Source organism: Euprymna scolopes, chromosome 12 (genome assembly GCF_053919585.1).
Source record: "Euprymna scolopes isolate OS-2025 chromosome 12, ASM5391958v1, whole genome shotgun sequence".
Taxonomy (NCBI): domain Eukaryota; kingdom Metazoa; phylum Mollusca; class Cephalopoda; order Sepiida; family Sepiolidae; genus Euprymna; species Euprymna scolopes.
The window spans coordinates 82,642,958-82,669,525 of NC_136493.1; the positions used below are offsets into that span (position 1 = coordinate 82,642,958).

General features: G+C 38.2%; 1 protein-coding gene and 1 pseudogene across 1 annotated transcript in view; both read left to right on the top strand.

Annotated features, from left to right (window-relative positions):
* The window catches only part of LOC145291381 (dynein heavy chain domain-containing protein 1-like), a 494,383-nt gene that overhangs the window by 279,851 nt on the left and 187,964 nt on the right, over window positions 1-26,568 (top strand). The window contains exons 62-65 of the mRNA XM_080137171.1: window positions 1,086-1,196; window positions 16,480-16,574; window positions 20,539-20,617; window positions 24,683-24,825. Coding sequence (XP_079993297.1) covers window positions 1,086-1,196; window positions 16,480-16,574; window positions 20,539-20,617; window positions 24,683-24,825 — 428 coding nt within the window. The remainder of the gene's footprint in view (window positions 1-1,085; window positions 1,197-16,479; window positions 16,575-20,538; window positions 20,618-24,682; window positions 24,826-26,568) is intronic.
* Window positions 11,497-11,623, top strand: LOC145291697 (U2 spliceosomal RNA; annotated as a pseudogene).

The following is a 26,568-nucleotide window of genomic DNA, read 5'->3' on the forward strand; positions in this document are numbered from 1 at the left end:
TCAGCCATGAATTTCACACACCAAGCGTTCCATGAATATTCACATAAAATAAAAAAAAAGAATATTTTAATTAAGCACATAAACAACAGATAGGAGGTGCATGATAAACCTAATTAATATAGTTGAGGGCTATGAATTAGATCTGTTTTGATTTGTTATATATCAATAATCTTGAGGAAGGTATAAACCCACAATCTCTCTCCACCCCACTCAGCTTTGGGTAAAATATTATTTTGTGGTCAATTAATCATATTTAATAAAATCAATAAAAATAGAATATTGTTTCGCCATTAAATCGCCTCAAAAGTGTTTATCTTATGCCGTAAAACAAATTCAAGAAAAATTAATCACCAATATGTGACATCTTCATACGTTATCACAAACCGCTCGCACATGTCGTCTCCAACAAAATAAAGTCTTTTATGCGTTGCACAATGGTCTTACTTCGCCAATCATCGCTTTTCCATGCGTTGGTCGTGACCTCTCGTGGTTGTTGATCTGTTGAACTTAAAACGAATGTACTCACGCATGGAAACACAGAAACTTGTTAGTTTTCAAAGTTTTCATTTAAAGAATGGTTGTTCATGTGGAAGAGACCATGATCTAATTCGAGTTACTTCTTTACTTGTTTTTCTAACTTAATCTTAACGTGGGCGACATATAGGCAGAGTCTTTAGGCAACATTCACTTAGGTTCTCTTTACATTGTCGGATGCATTTCGTCTTTCTCACTTCTGACTTTGACTAACTAGAAACTCCGTTCTGTAACATTATTTTTATTTAATATCATTGACACCTGCATTTTTAGTGTGTTTTGTGTAGGGAACCAACCCTTAATCTCCCACTTCAATCACGCCATCTGCAGTTGGATCTATTTCCATTTGTCACCAGGTTATCCTGACATATCTACCCCTCGCCAAAATAGTTAACATAATCTCTATTTACTGGCGGAGGGTACCAATATATACCATTCTTAATGTTACGAATCGCGATGCATGCGTACATGGTTACAATGTAAGTGTATGTGGCCCCTCACACTTTCTGCATACCTGTCAATAATGGACTGTTATTCTTTTTATTTTTCAGAATATAACGAACCATTAAGCGAATTATCTATGAAGACAAATCAAGAAAATCAATCAAGGGAAGCGTCAGAAAGTCAAAATGAAGACAGCAAAAAATGTTGTCTGTCAAAAAGTGAGTACAAACATTCTTCGTTATTAAATAAATGCGAATTAAGTTGTTTTTTTTTTTAAATAACATTTACTATAATGTAATTTATGAGTATTTTTAATGGCATTTCCATTTGAAGGGGTGGAATGTGATCGGTACAATTCTTAATGAGGCCCTGAGTTGCATGCATGTGTTTGTTATTGAGAAAATTATGACGAGTGTGATTATCACTTGATCAAAAAATATCCACGTGTGTGTCATGTAGGGTTTGGTTGCTGAATGATAGAAGAAACCCAAATGGTGGCGCCCAGATGATTTTTTTTTTCCTTCAATGGTTGTGTGTAATCTTGCCGATAGTATGCAGCTTAGACGATGTTAGACTGTATATAAGCAAGTTTTGAAGGATGGGGGAGTTTGATTTTGAGGAAAACGAGCTATAAACACATGCGACATTAAAGCGTGATGTGTTGGAAGCTGAGAGAACAGAGTGAAGTTAAAAGGTATGAATTATGTGTGACTCAGAAAAGAGGATGTTGTCAATTCCTATCATTTTCAGTCAAAAAGCAAAAGAACTTTCTAAACAAAATGACAAAATTATACGAGAGAAAGATAGCTTTCATATACATAATTTTGGGCTGTTAGTCATATCCATGTTTTTTATTTTATTTTTGCATTTATTTGTTTATTTTTGTCAATGGCCAATAGTTACGACTTTCGTACTTTCAATCATTGTTTATTTTTATTTTTTATTTTTGTCAATGGCCAACCCTTACGATTTTTGTACTTCCAATCATTGTTTATTTTTAGTCGCATACAAGCAACTCTATAAGTCACTCCGTCGGTCCGTCGGTTGGTCTGTCAGTCCATCTGTCGGTCCGTCTGTCGGTCCGTCTGTCGGTCTGTCCATAACACTTTTGTGCTTGGCCTTTTTGATTAAGATCAAAGGTCTGTTGTTAATAGATGCTGTTCTTAGCTTTTCTTGGCCTTTTGGCCAAGATCAAAGAGGCGATGTAGATTTCCTATCTTGCCCCACGTTCCGCTTTTTAGGACACTCAGACCATAAACTAGTTATGGCCCGTCTACACTTGAGCTATAGGCCTAGACTGGCCAGATACTGGAAGTTCAACAGCACCTTGTTGGAGCTGGAGGACTACCAGTTGAAGGTTACAGAGATAATCCAACGGGCATTAGTGGGGGCGGTTACCGGGAGTAAGTGGTGGGTTAGTCTCAAGACTAAGATTAGACGCTTCTCGGTCCAGTACAGCCAACGCCTTGCACTAGATAAGGCTAAGGCCAAGAAGCATATAGAGAATAGGCTGACCCAGGCGGTGGAGGGGGGGGGCCCTAGAGATAGCGCTAGCAAAACAATACCTCACCTGCTTGGCTAGCGAGCGGTACGAGGGCCAGATAGTTAGGGCTAGGCTAATGAAAGTCTCGAACGAAGCTGTTAATGTAGACGCTGTTGAGTGTAAGGCTGCTCTAAGGTGTGGCTCGGATAGGTACATTCGAAAAGTAAATGACCTGGAAGAGCACACCCTCATGTCGACGCGGGAGATTTGCGAGGGGTTTCGAAAGCATCTGTCGGAGCGCTTCACTCAACTACCCAGACTCAGGGTTGAAGAGTTTGGCAGCTATTTGGCCGACTCGCCCTACCTCACGGCGGCTTGAGCGGCTAGCTGTGATGGTCTTGTTGAAGAACATGAGATCATTACTGCGTTGAAGCAGGTCGGCTGCAACAAGTCCCCGGGGCTTGATGGTCTACCCTATGAATTCTACTTGAGGCTGTCGCCCATGTTGGTCCCTATTCTGAAGGATATGTTCAACCATTGGTTTGTTCAGGGCTCCATCCCTGGGCAGGTGACCAAGGGTGTGATCACATTGCTGAGGAAAGGTCAACGGCATGGTGGGGAGGAAGATTTAGACGATTTCAGGCCCTTGACTCTGCTAAACACAGAGTTAAAGATTTTGGCCAAGGTTCTTGCGAATTGGTTGCAGGTTGTCATCACTGACTTGATCGAACCAGACCAGAGCTATGCTGTGAAAGGGAGATCGATTCAGGACAATCTTCATCTGATATGCACGATCATAGAGGGGACAGAAGACGACGCAGAGGCCGTGCTGATCAGTTTGGATCAGTCCAAGGCTTGCGATAGGGTAGACCATAAGTTCCTGGGATCTGTACTGGAGGCCGCCGGATTTAATCCAGACTTCCGCAAGTGGATCTCTGTACTGTATGACAGGCCGACGGTAGCAGTGCAGATCAATGGTAAGCTGTCGGAGTCTTTTGCCATCTCCCAGTCGGTGCAACAGGGTTGTCCGCTGTCGCCTCTCTTGTACGTCCTAGCATTGGAACCCCTCCTTTGCAAGTTAAGGGACGAGGCGACTACACCAGTCCTGTGCGGGATAGCTCTTCCTGGAGGTACACGAGCCAGGGTTTCCGCGTTTGCCGATGACATCACCGTGTTCGTGTCTTGCCCCACGGACATTCAAGTGGTCACCGAGGCACTCGCTCGATACGAAGAAGTTACGGGGACCGTCTTCAATTGCAGTAAGTCGGTGGGTCTGCGGTTGGGTGCCTGGACCGGAGTAAATTCGCTTCCAGGAGCACCTCGACACACTCTTGTGAAACGAGGGTAAGCATTATGTTTGCAGAGAGGTCTGTGTTCGAAATCCAAGCAAGGGAGGCTTAGCACTGCCCGATCTCCTGTGTCACAAGCATGCAGAGAGGTTGGCCTTCCTGAGCCATTCGTTGTACTTAGATGTTCCATGGGTCACTGCGGTTGAAAGCTCGTTTTTCAATCTCACACCTGACCCCTCGGTCTCCGCTGTGCTTCAACCGAGGGGGGAACAAACATTCTATGCCGAATGCCGGTCCGCACTTAGAGCGTTGTCGGGGACCAGTGTCCTCGAACAGTCTAGGAACAGGCTTTATCGGGAGCTAGTGGAGCATAGGAAAAAGGAACCGCTAGTAAAACGAACGGGGATGTCGTTGGAGGAGGTCTGCTCCCAGTGGAGTTGGGCGCCGGGACGGGACTTTCTTACAATTCGTAATTTTCCCTTACCTGGCGACTTGTCCGGAACGCACTGCCCCTCCTTGAGGAACTCAACCTTTACAATGAAGAAACCCGGGTCTACTGCCTGCGCTGCGACGAAGACATGAGAGAAACAGCTGGTCATGCCTTTTTCCCCTGCAGCAGGCTCAAGACCCTCCTAGGGTACGTCAACGAGGTAACGGCTTGCATCGATGCCAAGCACTGGCTTGAACTCAACGAATCATATTTTGTGGAGAACATTGATTCGCCGCTGCCTAGGGAGAAAAGAATGGTTTTTCTAGCAATACTAGCAGTAGCAAGGATGGTCATATGGATCACACGCCTCAAGCAAGTCCGCGAAGGGATATCTGTTCCGGATCGGGATCTGATCGTCTACTTTAAACATCTGCTTAATGTAAAGATCAGATGCGATTGGAAGAGGTTGCCTCGAGTGGCCTTTGACAAGAGGTGGGTGCATGACACTAGCTTGTGCATCCGACGAGGCGCCAAGTTTGAATTTGTGTTACCACCATAGGCATGGCACATGCGGTACTGGGTCCTACAGAGCCCATCCCACTAGGTTTGACAAATAAAAAGTAAAGACACTCTTGACTGGTGGTACAAATGAGATCCTGTCCCCCGAATGTTTTTTTTTTTTTTGGCACTAGAGAACCTTCCGAGGCTACCCTACCCCTACCCCCCAAAGGGGGAGAAAATCAAGAAAACGAGGGGGCATATCGCCTGGACCTCACCAAAACAAAAGGGGCAAAAGCTCCCAAGGACAATAAAAGGGACAATGCTCCCTAAGAGGCCGACTCCCCAAAAAGGGAGGCTCTTCCTGGAAGAAGCATCAAGCAAGGAGAGTCGGTCCCAAAGGAAAGCGGAAAGGGAAATGCCCCTAAAAAGAGCAACCCTTCCGCAGAGGAATAGCAAAAACAGTCCAACCCCACCAAAGATCCAACACCAACAAGAGGGTCTGCATGGGGAGAAGACTGTAGAGAAGCAACTGTCCCCTCAAGAGTATAGAGACTTGTACTTGACCAAGTACAGACAATACATAGAAGGGGCAGAAATTAAACCATTGCCAGGCGCTTGGGAGGCAATCGAAAGCAGAGTCCTCTCCCTCATCATATCTGATATACCGGAAAACTGCCTCCTAATGCGGTGGGACTCCTACACAAGATAAACATCCCGGTACTATACCTGTACCAGAGGAGCTCCGCCATGTGGGACATCCTCCTACCCACCAAGGAAGATGTGGAGAAACTCTCCCTTCAAGAAATTAAGCATGGGAGAATAAAACTAAAGCCCGAATACCGAGCAGGACAAGGACCCGGGCCCAGGTATTCAATGTACCTATGCAAATACCAGCAGAAATCCTGGGATCCTTCTTCACACAGTTTGGCGAGGTTGAAAAAATAACCCCAGTACGGTCGAAAACCGGCATGCACTTGGGCAACTACACTAGCGATACCAGCACAGCTGACATTTAAGGAGGCAACTATGACGGTGGTGGTGGAGGGCCGTCGACTGCACTGCTGGTTCTGCAAAAAGCAGGGTCCCATGGCCAAGAGCTGCCCTCAAAAGTCAACCCCTACTCCAGTGACACCAAAGGCGGTTCCAACCTCTGAGACAGCACCAGTGTCCAAACAGACTGTCACAACTCCTGCAACCGGAGCACCAACCCCAGCACTGAGGAAACCCAAAGCCGCGCAGGAGTCTGGAAGGTGGGTGGGGGTGGAGCATGGTAACAAGGCGGAGGCGGAAGCCCACAGTCCCATCTGCCGCCATTCCACCACCAACCCAGCAACCGAGGCAGCAACAACAACAGCAGCCTCCACAACAGCTGCAGCAACAGCCATGGCAGCAGACACAGCTGCAGCCGCAGCATCAGCTGCCACAGCCGGTTCCACAGCCAATGCCACGAAAGGAGTGGCAACAACAAAAACAGCAGCAGCCGAAGCAGCAGCAGCAACAGCCAGAACAGGAGCAGCAGCAACAAAGACGGCTGCAGCAATCAGAGCAGCAACACCATCAACCAGAGAAACAGCAATTAGAGGAGCAGAACAACCAACGGTCCCAACACCAATTGAGATGGGGACCAGGAAAAGAAAACACTGCTCCTCTGAGGATGAATCCGCTAGCGAGAGGGAGAGGAACTCAACCTACCCACTCCCGGGTTCATTCGAAAAAATAAAAAAGAAAAGCAAAAGAAGAAAAAGGGAAGAAAAGGCAGCCCCACTCCCTGTGAGCATATACCACCCCTAACAACAACACAACTCACTTCCACCCCCAAACCACCTACTGCACCAACACAAGACACCGCACCAACATCAGACATCGCACCTACACCAACACCAGACACCGCACCAACACCAACACCAGACACCACACAGACACTCGTCCCCACACCAATGCAAATTGAGCCGCCACCCCAAAAAGAAAAGAATGGACCCGGGAGGTGGAGAGACCCTTCAGATTTCCCTATTCACAGACTTACTCCAACAGGGACCCTCGCCCTCGAAACGAGGGAGGAACTTTGTTTTGTAGACTCTCTGTCTGTGGCAATGGACTTACCACACTGGCAGAGAAAAAATTTTAAATCTCTGTTGGATTGCCAACAGATAGGGGGAAAAGACATTAATGTCCCCTCTAATTTCCCGGACGACCCACGGCTAACGACTTTCGTCAGGCTTCCAGAGGCCTGCAAGACCAACGTGTGGACAATGCTGGAGGCCACTGAAGGGGCTGTTCCGGGAATTGAACTGATTAGGAAAAATGATCCTTCCCTTGAGGAACTCACAAAACAATGCAAGGGAAGGATCTCAGTGTTCGTTCATCCGTCACTCTATAGAGTCCTTAAATTGACTTACCCTTTGGACGTCCGCGGCAGTGTGAGAGAAGGTTAGGATATGAAAAACCTGACCACCTTGAGCATTGCATACAACATCGGTGTCCTTTCCCCGGCTGACTTCGGAGCTGAGTGTAACACACCTTAAGATAGGTACATTAGCTTTAAATTTGGCGAGTCGGAATGCGAGGGGCTTGAGATCATCGGGCTGGGTGGCTCGCCTCCGGCACGACCTCTTATCCCTGGGAGTGGATGTGGCTGCGATTCAGGAGATGCATTTCATTTCTTCTGTGGACTGTCGGGTGTTGGCCCGAAATTTTGAGGTTTTCACAGCATATGGCAGCCCGCGGGGGAACGAAGTCTCCTTGCTAGTTAAACATACCCTGTCCGCGACGGTCGACGTTGTTCATAGGGATGCGGAGGGCAGGCTGGTTGTGGCAGATGTTGCCATAAAAGATTTGGTGTTTCGGATGATTGCGGTTCATGCGGCCAGCACTGCTCATGAGAGGGTCTTATTCTTCAGTCAGCTCGACGCGTTTGTAGATTTTCGGAAGCAGGTAATGCTAATGGGGAATTGGAATACAATCTTAGACTCCAAGACAGATAAGGTAGAAGGCGAAGCTAGAGGGTTGGAGAGGTGCGAGCCCAGCCTGGCTGATCTGATGGCTAGATGCGGTCTGGTCTACAGGTTTCGGGTCGAGCATCTGGGGCAGGAGATGTGAACATGGACCAATAGCGTTTCCTCCTATCCAAACACTTACTTGGACAGGATGTTAGTTAGGAGAGGCGAAGTAGACTTCTTATCTTGTCCCACGTTCACTTGTCTATGCCAGACAGACCATAATCTAGTTGTGGCCCGGCTGAAGCTAGGAAATAGGCCTAAGTTAGTGGCTCACTGGAAGTTAAACACCTCCCTTCTGGAGATACAAGACTTCCATGAGAAGCTAATAGAATTAATTCAAAAAGTACTAGTAGGGGAGTAAGTGGTGGGTAGATCTAAAAGCCAAAATTAGAACGTTCTCCATCAAGTATGCCCAGCACCTCACACTAGATAAGGCCAAGACGAAGAAGAAGCTAAAGCAGAAACTAGCGCAGGCTACAGGGGAGGGTGATAGGGTTAATCAGGAACTAGCTAAGCAGGACCTTCTGTGTGAGAATAGCGAGCATTATGAAGGTCAAGTAGTCAGAGCTAGGCTTAGAAAGATAGGCAATGAAGCAGTCAACTCCAACACTGACGCGCGTCGTGAAATTTCTAGGCGTGGCTCGGACAAGTACATTGCAAAGGTAAGACATCCAGATGGATGCACCCTGGAATCAACTCGGGAGATCTGCAAGGGGTTTCGAGAACATTTCAAGGAGCATTTTAAGCAGCAGCCCGATCTTCCAGTCTTTGAGTTTAGAGACTATTTCGCCGACTCTCCCCACCTCGAGGTGGCTAGAGCGGCTAGTTGCGAGGGCCGGGTGACGGAGCGGGAGGTTTTTACTGCGCTGAAGCAGGTCAGCTGTAACAAATCGCCGGGACTCAATGGTCTGCCATACGAACTGTATTTGAGGCTGTCGCCCATGTTTCTGCCTCTTCTGACGGATGTGTTCAACCATTGGTTTGCTCAGGGATCCATCCCAGGGCAAGTCACCAAGTGAGTGATCACATTGCTGAGGAAAGGTGACGGACATGGTGGGGAAGAGTTAGACGATTACAGGCCCATAACTCTGCTAAACACAGAGTTGAAGATTTTGGCCAAGGTCCTGTCGAATCGGCTGCAGGTTGTTATTGACGAGTTGGTTGAACCGGAACAGAACTACGCTGTGAAGGGGAGATCGATTCAGAACAACTTGCACCTAATACACACGCTCCTAGAGAGAGGGATAGATGATGACACGGAAGCCACGCTGATCAACTTAGATCAGTCCAAAGCTTTCGATAGGGCCGACCATCATTTCTTGGCATCTGTCTTAGAGGCCGCCAATTTAAACCGGACTTCTGCAAGTGGATCTCCATGATGTACTGACAGCCCACAGCCGTCATGCAAGTCAACGGAAAGCGCTCAAAACCCTTTGTTATATCTCGATCGGTTCGTCAGGGTTGTCCACTGTCGCCCCTGCTCTATGTCCTGGCTTTGGAGCCCCTGCTCCGCAAGCTGAGACGTGGGGAGGCAAATTCGGCCCTCCACGGAATTGCAATACCTGGTGGCTCAGCCGCCAAGGTATCCGCATTCACCGATGATGTCACAGTCTTTGTTTCGAGCTTCAGAGACATCAAGATTATATCGAAGGCGCTCGCTCGGTACGAAAGAATTACAGGGACCAAGATAAACCACAGCAAGTCGGTAGGACTGCAGTTGGGCGCCTGGAGTCGCAACGTCAACCTCCCAGCGCCTTTCAGCTGGACATATGGCCCAGCTCGGATCCTCGGCGTGTGGTTCGGACCGGGTCTCCAGCTTGACAAAAATTGGTTGGAGGTAAGGTTAAAGATGGAGGCTGCAGTCAATTCATGGCTTCCTAGGAAACTTTGCTTAAAGGGTAGAGCTGAAGCGTGCACCACTTACGTCTTTCCTCTCATCCTTTACCGACTGGCCATACTTCCCCTGCCTGCACAACACCTAACAGCTCTTATCAAACTCTTGTCCTTGCTTCTTTGGGACAGAGAAAGACACTGGGTGAGCAGACAGGTCTGTATCCAATGTCCATGTGAGGGAGGCTTGGGAATGCCAGATTTGAAGTGTCATCGAGACGCTGAGAGGCTGGTCTTCCTGAGCCACTATATGCAAGATGACCAACCGTGGCACCCCGTGGTTTCTGCCGCCTTCCCTGACCTCATTCTCGACCCTTTTATCGAGAGCCGTCGCAGGCCGTGGGGAGAATCTGCCTACATGAAAGAGTGCCGAGCCGCGCTAAAATGACTACCAACGTCCAGCGACCTTGTGACTGCTACTCATACGAAACTCCACAGGGATTTAGTGAGGGGGGCCGCCGACGACCCGCTATGTGCGCGTTTGGGTTGGCAGCAGAGTGAGATCTGCTCAGCGTGGAGCTGGGCGCCAGTTATCTGAACAATTCGGAGTTCTCTCTGACCTGGTGATTGGCCTGAAATGCACTTCCACTTAACAACATACAATGCAGTTCCGGGTTTTTGGAGTCGCCTGATTGTTCCCGTTGTGGGACAACAGCCGTAGAAACGACTGATCACGCTTTCTACGATTGCCGCAAACTCCGCCGGCACTGGTCGTATGTCAGCGAAGTGACGGCTCGCATCCATCCTGAGCATCCTTGCCCAATTACCGTATCCAATGTCGTGGACGTGAGGCCGCCATGGGATCGGGAAGACAAATGTTATATGTTACGATCGTGGCGAGAATGGTGATTTGGACGTCACGTCTGCAAGGTTACCGGGGGTGTTGTCTTTTTCTGATCAGGATCTGATCGCTTTCTTTAAACACCAACTATGGGTGAAGATCAGATGTGCTAGAAGAAGGCTGCATCACGCGGCATTTGACAGAAGATGGATACATGTAGCAAGTCTGTGTGTACGAAGAGGAGCTAAATTTGAATACGTATTCCCTGCCTAGGTGTGGAACGCACAATTCCGTAAAGTAAAATTAAACAAGTAGCCTCTCAGCTAGCTGAGTGTGTGTTCCATCCCTCCCTGATTAGGAAGCCTCCAAGATACCCACCCCCTCCTACTTTCAATTCTTGTTTTCACCCCTTCCTCTAAATTTCACCCATCTTGGAAAGAAAGAAATACAAACTAACCCCCATCCCTTACCCACAAAATTTTCTTTTCTCCATTCACCCACATCTAGAGGGCATCCCCACTTAGAGACTGACCTGCAGAAGCGAGGTTCATTTTACAAACTTAGTGGAACGGGCAGTCTATCAACTAGATGGGGTTGGGAGGGTACTACTAATCAACCCCCCCCCGCCCTCAACACAAATGAATTACTGTACCATTTTTATTGTTATCTTTTTTGTTTTTACACGTCAATAAAAAATGTTTTAAAAATTGGGAGTTAAGTAGGATGCTCCCCAGCATGGAAGGGTGAATGCGGTATTACGGTGAAAGAAGATATTAGCTGCGAGAAACTTTTGATTTTGTTTAATTCTGGAGTGACAAGGATGACCAACGACCCCCATAATCCCCCCTTTTGAGTTGGCCATGTGCCTAAGTTTTTTGTTCATTGTTAATTTTCAATGTATTTTTAACTTGAATAAAGGATTTAATATCTCAAAGTGTAGTATCTGTTCCGGCAGATACTGCAAGCAAAGACCATATGTGGGGGCAACCCCATATATATGACCTTGGTCAATGTAGGGGCAACCCTTCATACCAATTGTCACTATCCAGCTCCCCTACTTCCCGGGGAATTGGCCCCCATTTCCCCTTCACTCCTCACATTAAAAATCGACCTTTGGCCTAATTTGCTCGGTGGAGGAGCAAATATATACCCTTTTCTTGGCCTTTTGGCCAAGATCAAAGTGTAGTATCTGTTCTTACTACATGCTGTACTTATTGTGATATAAAGTGGTGGATCACTTTTCTGTATTAATTTAATGTAAAATGATCACCCACTTTACAACGAGTCAGTCTCAAAGCCATTCAAGTCATTCTCCAGATCACTCAAGTTGTTTTTGAAGGATTCCAGTTATTTTTTAAGCATTCAAGTCATTCTTAAGGTCATTCAATTCATCTTTAAGTTCATTAAAGTCATTCTAAGTCATTTAATTTTTATTTATTTAAGTCATTTCAGCCCATTTTTCGGTCATTTTAGTTTATTTTTAAGAATTTCATGTCAATCCTACATTCACGCATTCATTCATTACACGAGAAGACGCGACTAATGGCTCTTGGCCTAGTTACTTTTTAGAGTTACCTCCAGGCGTTTCTTATCAGTGGCAGGAACCTTCAAAATCTGCTTTTCAAAAATTCTTTATATACAAACTATGTTGGCAATTTGGCCTCTTGTTTTTTTTTTTTGTTTTTTTTGTTTTTTTTCGCAATGTTTTTGGTCTATAAAATTAGTAATACGATCAACTAGTCAGAATATTCGTTTCTTTTTAGACCTGCTTGAATTTACTGTATCTGAGCAATCAACATTTGATTTGCGACAAGTACAAACATCGGTTGTTTCCATGTTATGCCGTGATGAGCTTTGTAAATTACAAAAAAAATAAATAATAATAATAAATAGATTTAAAAAAATGCACAGAATAAACATAAAAAAAGGCAAATGGATCACGATGGTGTTGTATTTAAAGTACAACAGCATTTATTGAGAAATGTTCGAGGATGTTTGAATCTGAGTTTCATTCTCGTCAGTATAAGAGTTTCTATTAGAGTGAAAAACGTTTCATACTTGCTGTGAATAAGTGAAAAGTTTGTGGAATAGTGAGATGTATATGAACATTAATTAACTCTCGTTTCAATTATTTTGTCCTTTAGTTCTCATATTCCAGGAGCAATGTTTCTAACAAAGAGGAAATAATTGCTGTTTTCTGAGTCAAAATCTATCCAGCCAACACTTATTGTGGGATAGTTTTTTTTACCTCGAAGTAGTATTTTATTTTGTTTATTTTTTATCTCCTTGTATCAAGTCGTTTCATACCTTGACAGAAGTGACTTCCATCAAAAAAAAAAAAAAAAAAAAAAAGAGAAAAAAATAAAAAATTAAAATTAAGCTACAAGACTTGTTTGGTTGTTTACGTGTGAAATTGTCGTAACAGGGTTTTTATTAGTTGAGTTGAGCGATGCTGTTTATTGTTCCTTCGATGTGGTTGGTTGACGCGTACAATTCTCCTGCTTGCTGTGTGTTTGAGAGTTCCGCATGTGTGGTAAATATGGCAGGTAACATTTCTTCAACGGAGATTCTAGCTGAGATGAAAGCTGCACGAATCTGTTAATGGGGAATGCATGAATTCTTTTGAACTCGTGTTGCATCAGTGACATTTGCAATCGTTCGTCTTAGCTTTTATAGATGAGCTTTACTTTCGCACTTAGAGCACCGATTGGCTAATTATTACGTAGGCGTTTCATTTGCACATACCCATCATTTTTTTTGTAAATGTAGTCAGATTGATGACATATTGAATTGCAGAATTAAACCACGACTGAATAATATCGTTTTCTTAATCTTTCTTTGAATGTTTCTCAACTCTAAACATTTCTATGATTTCTTTCGATATATAAAGAAAATCATCTCATTTCAAACAGGTTTTAACATTGATCATTAAAAATGTATGCATTTTTGCCACAAGAATGTTTATTGCATTTGCTGTCGTTCCTAGAAAATGTAGAACGTAAAACTGATTAATTATTCTAATCCTGATCTGCCTTTTAACTTGTGTCGATTTCTACACTTTATAATGATTGAACGCACTTACAAGTTATCCATCGTGACCTTTCCCTAGCAAGACTGTTGTGGTGCGTTCACCTTACAGATAATAATGAACTTTTCCACTTACAATAAAGACCAGGAGAATATGCCTTTTAGTGTTAGCACACAAGTTATGCACAAGTCATACACACTTGTAGTATAGTCGGACTGATGTATATCCATACTCTTTATTTGTTGCATTCTTCCAGACCTTTACGGGATCACAACGAAAACAAATAATTTGAGCGAAATTAAATCGGTTTCTTCTTTTGTGATTAATGAATCCTACTAGGTGTTGATATTCGCAGCACTATCCATAGATTCAATGATTATTTCAGTAGCAAAAGGAAATATAAAGAGGGGACACTTTTAAAACTAACCTATTTTATTCTTAATTTCTTTCAATTATTGTTAACTTTGCTGAATTGTTTCCATTTTTTTTTTACTAGTGTGTAGTAATTTAAAACAAAACAATTATGGGATGATTATTATTTTATTTTGTTTTTTAACTGATATGAAAAGTTGAGTTGAACAGAAACAACATTTGCCCAAAACAACATTTTTTCGAAACAACATTTGCCCAAAACAACATTTGTTCGAAACAACATTTGCCAAAACAGCTTTTGTTTGCAACAACATTTGCCTAAAACAACATTTGTTCGAAACAACATTTGCCCAAAACAACATTTGTTTGAAACAACATTTGTCTGAAACAACATTTGTTTGAAACAACATTTGTCCAAAACATCTGTTCGAAACAACATTTGCACAAACAACATTTGTTCAAAACAACATTTGTTCAAAACAACATTTGCCCAAAACAACATTTGTTCAAAATAACATTTGGCTGATGAGCACAACACTCGAAAATGTTCAATGGAAAAATTTCGAAGGCAGTAAAGAAATCCTCCAGAATATCAAAACTAAATGGATCAACATTATACAGTGCATATTATTCCTTTTCCTTGTCTAAAATTAATTAAAAAAAGAAATGGTGTTATAATGTGTAATCAATAATATTTCAAAGGCTTTTAAACAAATATTTAGTGAACACCGACTGAGTATTTTACCGCTGAGATGTTTTTTTTTTGTTTTATTTTCTGAATAGCAATCTTATTTAGATGTGATGTGATGCAATGAATATGTGTACATCCGGGTTCTTCCTACTCACAAGAATATTATTGGCTTGTTAAGCCATAAATACCGACTGGTCGAGCCACCTGGGAAAGTTGTCACTAAGGATATACCAACTCCGACATTGAACCCTCATTCAATAAAGCGACTTACCAGATTATTACTCAAAACTGTAGCCCAAACCACTTAGCTACTTTAAACGAACATACCACTTTCGTAGGACATATCACAATACATTCATTCAATACTAGATTTAAAGTAAACATTGCATTTACTAATAAAACAAATGCGACATGTATTTGTTTGTATAAAAAATTTTTAATTTGTTTTGTAAAAATAATTTTTGTTTTATAAAAAATAATTTTCTTTTTGTTTGTGTAAAAATTATTTGTTTGTATAGAAAATTACAAGGTGACCCCAAAAAACGGGCCCAACTCTAATTAGGCCCCGTTTCTTAGTGTTTTGTCCGAATGAAATGAAACTTTGGTCATAACTAGTTTATTATATTCAAAACATCACATCAAAACACTAGGGTCTTTGGCCTTTTTTTCTCCGTTCTACAGCATATGTTCTAGATGGCCTCCATTTAGCTCCGTGCATTTCTTGAGGCACAGCACAAAGTTGTCCATGGCGTTTCTTCTCCTCCCTGATGGCTTCCTTGAGTTCCGTGATGGTTCTGAGTTTCCCTGCATAGACTCTGTCCTTAAGCTCCAAAGAAAAAAATCGGGGAGGGGGGCTTAGGTCCGGGCTATGGGGTGCCCACTCAAAATCAGTTTTGAGACTGATCACTCGGCCTGTAAGAACTTGCTCCATCCTACTGGAACCAGAACTTGCTCATGAGCGACGGGTAGATGGTCTGGAGCTCATTCTTGAAGGTTTTGAAGACCTCCACATACCGCTCCTTGGTGACTGTCACTGCTGCGCCAGATTCTTCGATGAAGATTGGTCTGATGATGCCTCTGGCCGAAATTGCAGCCCACACCATGGACTTAGGAGAGTGCAAGGGATTGGTGGCTACTTCATTGGGTCTGGAAGATCCCCAGAAGACATTTGTCTCAGAGTTCGTCTTTCAATCAAGATGGAAGTGGGCTTCATCTGAGGTCCAAAGGAGGTTAAGGAAACTTGGTGTCTCTTCGATCTTCTCGAGCATCTTGACTGCCATAGCCCTCCTCTGCTTCTTGTCTGAGGCTGTAACGGTCTGCAGCATCTGTATTCTGTATGGGTAAGCCCTGATATCGTTCACCAGCACTCTCCTGCAAGTCTCACGGGACATACTGAGGGACTGACTTTGCTTACGCACAGAGCGTTTCGGACTCTGCTGGAGAGACTCTCTCACTCTTTCGACCAGCTCGGCTGTTTGCTTCTTGGAACGTCCGGAGTGGCTTGGATGGTTCTCTCTGGCAGCGTTGAGGTTCTCCACGGTCCCATACTTCTCAAAGTGGTCCACCCAGTTCTGAATTCTGCTTTTGGATGGAGCCTTTTCACATTCGAACTGACGCATGAAACTGTCCTGGGTTTTCTTAAACGAGCCTTTCTTGTAGTAAAATTTAACACAGTGTATTCTTTGTTCCAGCTCCCACTGGGGTCTTACTGTTGATTCTGCCATGTCCTGTAAAATAAGGGCAATCGGTGAATAAATAATGGAGATATCACATAAAGTGTACACGGTGCCCATTTTATTTGGGTTTCCCTGTATTTGTTTGTATAAAAATATTTATAAAATTATTTGCTTGTATAAAAATGTACATTTTTGTATAAAAAAATTGTTTTATACAAATAAATTTATTCATGCAAAAACATACATCACCATTTTGCTTTAATTTCAATTGATTCAATCATTTTTAATTTTTCTTTCTTTTTTTTTTCTTTGTTTCAGTATCAAAACACCAAATTTATTTGTTTCTCGTCTTTTCTCATTAAAGCTCCAAAGAAAGAATACCGGAAAATATTATCATCACATTCAAAAGAAGCAATAATAAAAAAGCCTTCATTTGGATCACTTCTTCTGGTGGAAGATGTAAGTACATATTTTTTTTTCTATGAAATTGCTCTAGACAAGGCATGACACCATTTAATGTAAGGAGCTAAAAAATATGATATTAAATTCTAAAAACAGCCAACAATAAGTGTAAGATGAGTAAATTCCAACCCACAAAACAGCAATTCTCCCCCCCCCCTACACACACACTTTGTCAGAAACATGGCTCATGGAATTTGAGGATTAAAGGAGACTGCAGAAAATAACTTTCTACTCCTCTGAGTTAAGGCAGAAAACACATTTTACTTCCTTCTTTCCTTAAGGCCAACAATAAGCGAATTGCATAGGTATAAGGTCCTCAAGAAAAGCAACCACCTGCTAACTGTGGATTATGACATAATTGCTGAAGATAGGACACTGGTGGGTGAGTGGTCCATATCTTAACACACGAAACATGCCACTTTGATCCTTACTTAAGCTAGACAGCCAGTCAGAAATGCCCAATTAAATCAATCAGCTCATCATATCATGTCCTCACAGATTATATTTTGCGAATCTAGGCTTTTCAAAAGTTCTCCTTTACTCACACTTTTTGGTGTAATCCGACCAATATTGTCATTTGATTATTTTATTCTCTGTTTACATAGCACTAGTAATCCATGTATGAACCATCAGCAGTGAGCACGAGTTTTAAACGTGGCCAGAAATGAACACTTTATGGGTGCGGTCTTCCATCTTCATCACTAGCCAATATGTGATTAAATGAGACAGTGTTATGGAAAAATTTACAAGGTTTGTTTGCAATATGTTATATATTCGGGCCCTATGCATGTAAATAAAGATTATGTTAACTAGTATGAATTTTGGCAAGGGTTACATAAAGTACATGTCAGGATAACATGTAGCAAATGGAAATAGACCCTGTGCACCTAGCATGTGCGGGGCGAGAGGGGTGAAGGGTTAGAAGTAGGTATTGATGATTATTAAGTAGAAATTACATCACGTGTTCGGAACAAGCCAATTTGAAGTAAGGAAGCGGCCAAACCAGACGTGCTGACAATGTAGAAATCTAACAGAATATTTTCTCAAGACTCTGTCTGTTCATCTACCATTTGAAGTAACAGAATTAAGTAAGAACGAACTAATTTTAGCCTCCTTTTTTGAAAGAATTAATTTTAGTCTTTCTTTTCATGCACAAACTTTTTCAAATAAAACCTTTGAAATTGCCAACAAGTCTCCATTGTGTTTTCATGCATGCGTTTTGTTTGCCTGAGTTGAACAGCCAACTAACAAGCACTAGACGAGGCAAGCATACATGAAACAGCACACATGGAGAAGTAATAAAAAATGAAGACCACGCATGTATGTAAGAAAGACTTTTATTAATTGATGTGTGTTTCTTATTCATGATAATGCACAAACAAGTGCAGTGACTGTATGTTTGTATGAAAAGACGATGTATTTCATCGAATGTTTTTTTTTATTTGATGACATTGTTACATTCATTGAAATACAAAAAATTAAGATCAAGCAACAATTTTGTCCAGAAATTTGTCGACTAAAAATTTGTCATTTGGCTCCAATCACTCTTGTATGATTTTGACTTTGTCGAGTTATGGTACTATCCTGCTGAAAGATATAATCTGCATTCTCACCTATGGCAGGAATTCCATAGCCAAAATATCCCTGTAGTTAGCAGTGATAAACCTGTAGCCAGTTTCAAACCACATAAGCAGCGTCTTCTTCTTTCCATTTGAGGCTATTAATGCCAACTGTAATTAGAGAGGTGGGAGTTTTGGCCTTAGACACATAGCGAACCTCAGAAACCAACAAATGTTCATAAGAACAATATTTTCATCTTAGTAATAGGAACACAGTTAATGCAATGAAGTTGCAATTTTAACATGGATAAAATATTGCTATCAGATTTTTTTTTTTTTCATAGTATCATTGTTCAATAAAACATCAAAAAAAGTTTTTTGTGCTGCTAATATACATACTTCACTTTAAGTGTTGGCCATTTAAAAATGTAGCATATTTTCATGCTTCTGGTAAGCTTATCACAAAGGAATAGAACTCTTACATGTCAATACAAGAGAGAAAACTTTACTGCCTTTAAGACTCACTTTGCACATACTTATCATACCTCACTTCCACACATCATCACATTACGTACACGTTTTCCTTTAATCAACAGTGGTAATACCCTGCTAGTTAGTAATGGCTGAAATTTGCTGAACTTACTCATCCACTTCTAACTCTTGCAATCGCACTACCACCTATTCCATACTGTGCTCTAATTGTATCACCAAGGTGGTGGTGGTGGTGGTGGTGGTGGTGGTGGTAATGGTGATGATGATTTCATCTTTGGCGGTTGGATGATCTCATTTTCTTCAAATGGGTGTAGAAGGTGATAATACACAAATGAAGATGTAAGCACAGACTTTTCAATAGTATCTCTCTATGACTAATTTCGTATATAGCTCTGGAGTCATAAATGTTCAAGTTCGTTTTGAGGACCAAATCTTTTCTTTTTTAAGTACTTCCAAATAAATTCTTAGATCCCCACATCCCAAATACATAACCATACTCCCTGCTAAAATGAACAGTTACCCCTTGCCTAATTGTAACTTCGATTAACACATGGCAATAATACTTATTTATATAATCTAATAAATAAAGGACAGTTGTCTATATGTATGTTTGTATGTTCGGCTAAAAGTAACAGAACTTTAAAACAAACACTCACAAAGTTGTATTTTCTTAATCAGCATTGCTCTGGATGAATAATACTTAGCATTTAGAAAAAAAATGATTCATTCTTTGACTTTAAGGGAGTCGATTGTGTACCTAGATTGTGGACTAACTAAAGGGTAATAACATTTTTTCCAAAGGGTTATTTCTCTTATGCTGATTCATTCATCGAGGAATATATAAAAGTGTGTGTTTAGAGAGAAGAATGGGCTAGGAAGAAATAGAGGTGGAGAGAGAAAACATTGAAGGAGAGAAAAAGAGTATTTTTAATAGAAATACATTTCATTTCTGTCCCAGGCAAAACCGAGTAGCACTGCAATTAAACAAATTAATAAGATAAAATAGTAACTTAGATTCACTGTTTTAATCGCTATTGACCCCAATATATTTTCAATTAGGGCGAAATAGTAATCTATTACAACTGTCCTAAAAGTTTTGGGTTTAACCAAAAGACTCGTGAGCAATTCCAAGTCAGGACAGTTAGTAGTTAATGAATAATAATGTGTAAGTTATGTAGAAACGAGAAATATGCACAATAAAGGAAGATATTTTTAGATTTAGCTTGTGAGCAGTTTTTGAGGAGTGGCTATAAGTTTTGCGAACAGTCTTCAGTTTGCGACAGTTTATGACAGTTAAAGAGTGGAAGAGTTTCGAGTTGGACACAATTAAAGGTAGGCCGTGGCTTGAACCACATGGAGAGAGCTTTAGAGGATCAAGATGAACTGATATCAACTGACAAACACAGTCTCAACAGACTATGTAGATGCAGATCTTAGCATGTAAAGGGTTGATGGTGTCGCACCCATATTCAGACTGCTAGTTAGTAATGGCCGAAGTTTCTTGAACTTACTCATCTACTTCTAATTCTTGCAATCGCACTAGCACCTGTTCCATCCTGTGGAACAAACTGATATTTGCAGAATGTGTCTGAGTTTGTGCTTTTTGTGTTTTGTTTTACTTTATACTTTTATACTTGTGAGCCCCTATGCTTCCCTTGGTGGCTGCCATTGTGAAATGACGACACGGCCAGAAGAGAAGATAAAGAAGAAAAAGACCATGCAAACAACGTTGAGGTTGGGGTTGGCGTTTGTTGCCGAGCAGGGTAACACACATGGTCTTATCACATATAGACAGACACACAGTTTTATTAATATAGAGATAAAAAGATGATGGCTGTGTGAAAGATTAACATATTTTTTTAATAAAAAAAATCACTTTTCTATATATTTAAATATTTCTTTGGTTTCAGATCAAAGGTGAACTTCAATCGTTTGATGATATTATATTTACCCGGTATATTTTAGATGCGCATCCTAAACAACAAAAAGGTAAGATGATATTCAGCAGAGTTTGATACAACACTTACATTCCTATATCATCTGCAGTGAAAAATGTAGAAATTATAATCAATAAAATAAATGTCTCTTTTCACTCGAAATATTTGGTATTTAATGCCAAGTAATCATATTAGCTAAGAGCTATACCTCCACACCACTGGAGTTCGTAGTATAAGTGTAAATTTAAATACCAGTTCTTAGTTGTTATGTTTTTCATGCATGTATACAGACTACATGGCATCAACACCTTGCTGAATTTCTCAAACTCCCAACGTGACAGTTTCGAAAGGACAGTGTTGAGTTTAGTAAAACAATTTATTGGAAGGGCATTAGTTTTAGATCACAGATCATACACATTGGTTTTAGGAAATAGTAATGTTGGGATGATTGATAGGAATTCGGAAAAATTGGAATTTATGGGGGTATCGGAATTGGAAAATGTGAATTTGCCATTCCGATTCTAAAAATGATTCAGTTATTATTTTTTTTATTTATTTATTTCAAACTTGGTATCAATGGTAAAATATTCATAAATATAATAAAATACATATACATAAATAAAATAAACATCAATAAATATAATAAAATAAACACACTTAAATATAATAAAATAAACATCAATAAATATGATAAAATACACTTAAATATAATAAGATGAACATCAATAAATATAATAAAATAAACATACTTAAATATAATAAAATAAACATCAATAAATATAATAAAATAAAAATACTTAAATATAATAAAATAAACATCAATAAATAAAATAAAATAAACATCAATAAATATAATAAAATAAACATCAATAAATATAATAAAATAAACATCAATAAATATAAAATAAACATCAATAAATATAATAAAATAAACATCAATAAATATAATAAAATAAACATCAATGAATATAAAATAAACATCAATAGATATAATTAAATAAACATCAATAAATATAATAAAATAAACATCAATAAATATAATAAAATAAACATCAATAAATATAATAAAATAAACATCAATAAATATAAAATAAACATCAATAAATATAATAAAATAAACATCAATAAATATAATAAAATAAACATCAATGAATATAACATAAACATCAATAAATATAATAAAATAAACATCAATAAATATAATAAAATAAACATCAATAAATATAAAATAAACATCAATAAATATAATAAAATAAACATCAATAAATATAATAAAATAAACATCAATGAATATAAAATAAACATCAATAAATATAATAAAATAAACATCAATAAATATAATAAAATAAACATTAATAAATATAAAATAAACATCAATAAATATAATAAAATAAACATCAATAAATATAATAAAATAAACATCAATAAATATAATAAAATAAACATTAATAAATATAATAAAATAAACATTAATAAATATAATAAAATAAGCATTAATAAATATAATTAAATAAACATCAATAAATATAACAAACTAATGAAATTTACGTTAAAAATGTAGCATGGATAATCAGTGTAAAAAATCGGTAATTGTGCATAAACCCAGACCATAACTTTCAACATGCCGGAAAGTATGTCAATTGAGGTATAGAAGCACAAAATGAATACAATAATTCTGCCATTCTTCAAAACTGCTTACTTATATATTTGAGCAAAATATTAAGATATTTTTGTTAATATATTTTCAAACATATTTACGTTTTGTTTTTTGTTTTTGTTTTTTTTTTCAAATATAATTACGTTTTTTGTAATGTACTTTATCTAAATATACTTTATTTAAATATACCTTATTTAAACCTGCGCAATCTATTACGATCGTCGCCGATTATAAAATAAATGTTTCAGCAATATCATCTACTGGATTCGTTCTTATGTAGCTTGAATTTAATGTTTTTTTTTAACATATGTGAAATATTCACATTTTAAAACTGTTTAATTATTTTTTGTTGCACATTCAACTTTTGGAAACTGCTAAAACTGTTTTAAAAATGTGTCACATTAATTTCTTTCTTTTCATGTTTCTGTAAATAAATATATTTTTAAAATATCTAAACAGTTTGACAAAATACACAACATATTAACTTAAATAAACATAGTTATTTAAAAAGATATGCGATTAAAAAATGAAAAAATCAATTGATAAAAAGTTTACGTATTTTTATATATTTTATCTTGGGGGGGGTGAAAATAAACATAAAATATAGTTAACTATAAAAATAGTTTAACATGTTTAAAATGTGAATATTATCGGGAATTTATCCTCTTTCAGATAAATTCAGCGCGAAAGAAAAAAATAAAAGGATGAAATAAAAAAAGGGGGGGTAAAGAATAAAATATAAAGGTCTTGTTTCAAAACGAAGAAGAGATTTTATTTACAATAAAGTTAGTTGCAAATTTTTCCCTTTGCGGCCATTAAATTCAAAGAATGCCAAGGTAACATATAATGAAAAAAAAATAACGCTGATTCTTATAATGAAGATGTCACATCCATGAACGAATACAATAATAAGATTCAAAATAGTAGTTCCTAATCACACTCTCATATGTAATAAATTTTAGGAACGTACTCACAAATTGAAAGCCAGTCAAGCGCGAGCCTTTTTTCTTATTTTCTCGATTTAAAGTCCTTTTAAATCATTATACTCCTTCTAATTACGTGCAGACCGTAGCCACGTAAAATAAGGTCTTTTTAAAAAATTACACTCCTTCCAAATACGTGCAGACCATAGCCACGTAAATAGTCTTCAGAAGCACGCTTCTTGCTGGGTTTTCTTCTTTGAAGGAGGTTCATCAAAATTGCATTTTCAGCGCCGGGCAATGAAACGACGTCCAATATCCTCGTCGCTGGAATTTCAAAAGAGGCCGAAATCCGCGCTGAGCTCGTGACGTCATCATGGAGCTAGCATTTTCCTTTTCTTCAAATTAAAGGGAGTTTCGTGACGTCATCAAAGAGCTAGCATTCCCTTTTTCTTCAAATTAAAGGGAGTTTCGTACAAATCCAAAATATACGAAACTAAGAATCATTAGATACGAAATACAGAAAATCAAATATAAGAACCAGAATATAAATAATAAATGTAAACAGGGGGGATGCACTATTATTGGTACAAAAAAAATTCCAACAATATTTCACACATGTTAAAAAAAAATTCAATTCAAAAAACATAATAAGTACGAATCCAGTAGATGATACCAGTCATTATAGGATCAACCGGGCTAATGAAAAAGAATTTCAAAAACTATCTGGCGAATATACTCGGTGAACAAAGTGCAAAAGAAATACAAACAATAGCACTTACAGGGAGGGTTAGAATCTTAAAAAGATCTCTCAGTTGGAGTAACTAAACTAATGGGAAAATGTTTGGCATCCGGTAGAATGACCCATCCCCAGGAGAAACACAATGATAAGAAAATTAAAATAGATGATATTGCTGAAACATTTATTTTTAAATCGGCGACGATCGTAATAGATTAAAAAATAATAAAAATAATATTAATAATAATTAATAAAGTATAAAGTTTATTAAATAAAGTATATTTAAATAAAGTATACTTAAATAAAGTACATTTTAAAAAAATGTAACTATGTTCGAAAAAATATATTAACAAAATCTTTCGTAATATTTTACCCAAATAACCAGTTTTGAAGAATAGCGTAAGTATTATATTCATTTTGTGCTTCCATAGCGTAAGTATTTTATCCATTTTTGTATAGGGATAAACATCCATAAATATAATAAATTTATTAAAGTTTAAATCACAAATAAAATTATGCACGTATGTGTATACATGGAAAGGTAATCAAATAATAGAAAAAACAAATGCTATCACTAAATATTTAGAAATTTTTAAAAAGTTCGGAATCGTGAACTTAGGACAGAATCAGTAATTGTATACCAATTGAGGAAAATATTGGAATCGTCACACGTTAATACGACTTCAGTACTGATTTTTTTTTTTTTGTTTATTTTGATGAAAATAAATAATTTTTTATATTGTTTTTTAACATTCCTGTTCATAAATGCATAATATTGTTTTCAATCTCTTCAAATTGCAGGTTACACTGAATGTTTGCTTTCACAAGTGATTGACGCCTTACGAAAACACATCTACACATACAATCAGACGTTTCAATTAAAATGGAACATGACATTAATTGATGAATTTATTCCTATCATCACAAAACTTACGAGAATTTTAGTTAGTACAAATTTTATTTGTTTATTTATTTTTTTTTTTTTTTTACATTTTGTTTTCTTTTATTTTTAATAATGTCAACTAAACAATTTGAGTGTACATAGCACTAACAGTGTCAGAAATCGTCAGTAAAAATTCGCGGTAAACATTGGAATATTTAGACTTACTGTCTTTCGAAACTTATAACATCTTGAAACATGCAATTCAAACCCTAATTTTTTTTAATTAAAGGAACAAAGACCAAAATTAAAAAAAACAAAAAAAAAACAGGTTTAATAGCAAATTATGCAATATTTGTTTTTTTTTTAAATCGGTTTTCTTTAAAAAAGATTTAAAGAAAATCAACGAAATTTTACTTACTTCGATTATAAAAAATATATAAAAATTCCAAAAAATAGGTAAGTGTAGGTATTTAATAATTATTATAGTAAATAATGATAATGCTAATAATAATAACAATAATATATATATATATATATATATATATATATATATATATATATATATATATATATATATATACTAGACTACCCGTGACCCGTTGGGTCAGTATGTTATATTAGCTATGGAATTAATGTACGAGCATGACACTTGTGATGTAAAGAAAATTGTTTTTTGTGACATAACAGAAACATTTCTATGAAAGTATATTAAAATGAAAAAAGAGTATAGATAGATTTCTATGAGTCGTTCTGTTTATAATTGTTTATTTTTGAAAAAAAAAAAAAACTTACAGCCATTGAATTATAAGCGGTTTGCCATACTTATAGGTAAATGTGCACTGAACAGATACCATAATACTTAAAGTTAAATTCAAATTTTGATATATCTTTTAATTTAAACGTGAATAAAAAAACAGTTGGGATGCTGAAAACGTACACAGTAAAACAATACGTTTTATTATCGCGTTGATTATTTATTTGCAATGCAATTTTAAAAAAAACATATTTATGTTGGTAGTGTAGAAGAAAATGTATGAATGTTTTTAAAAAGGTGTATGAAAAATGGAGAATAAATTTAAAAAAAGGAAGGCGGTGGGTAAATCACTGTTGTAAAATGCTCTTATGGTTGTCAATGGGTTAAAGTAGATTTATTTGTAAGAAAAGTGCGTTAAAATAACTTAAACATAATACGAAAATGAACGATCTTAAAAAAAGCAGAAAGTATTAACAATTGTTTATTTGGATAATTTAAACGCGAAAAAAATTGGGACACTGAAAACGTACATAGTAAAACAATACATTTTATTGTCGCATTGATTATTTCGTATAATATATATTGAATATATGAAACAGGTCGATGATTATATGCATCATTTGTAATCACATTTTGCGTTTGCTTGCCTATTCTTGAAGTTTTTTATTCAATAAATTTAAGATATTCGCTTTTCTAAAGACGTTCGTTTGTTCGAACGAAACCGGTCCAGCGCTTTGATGTCACAGTAAAAAATTAAGATGATATTTGTTGCTGCTCTTTATAACTCTCCCTCCCCTTTTCTAGTGATGGTGACGAACCCTAACTTGGTGTGTACTATTCCTAGGTGAGGGAGTTTATGAAGATCTGCACCAAATATTATCTTAATCGTTGACCATTAACATTATGTTTAATACCGAGCAGTACATCTGCTAGTTTAAAATAATCATTTAACAGAAATCAATTAAATTATGGAGCGTCAGTTTTTTATTTTGATAGGAATTTTTCTTTTGATGTCGGTAACGTGCGGCTTAGTTCTGTTAAGCAGGCACA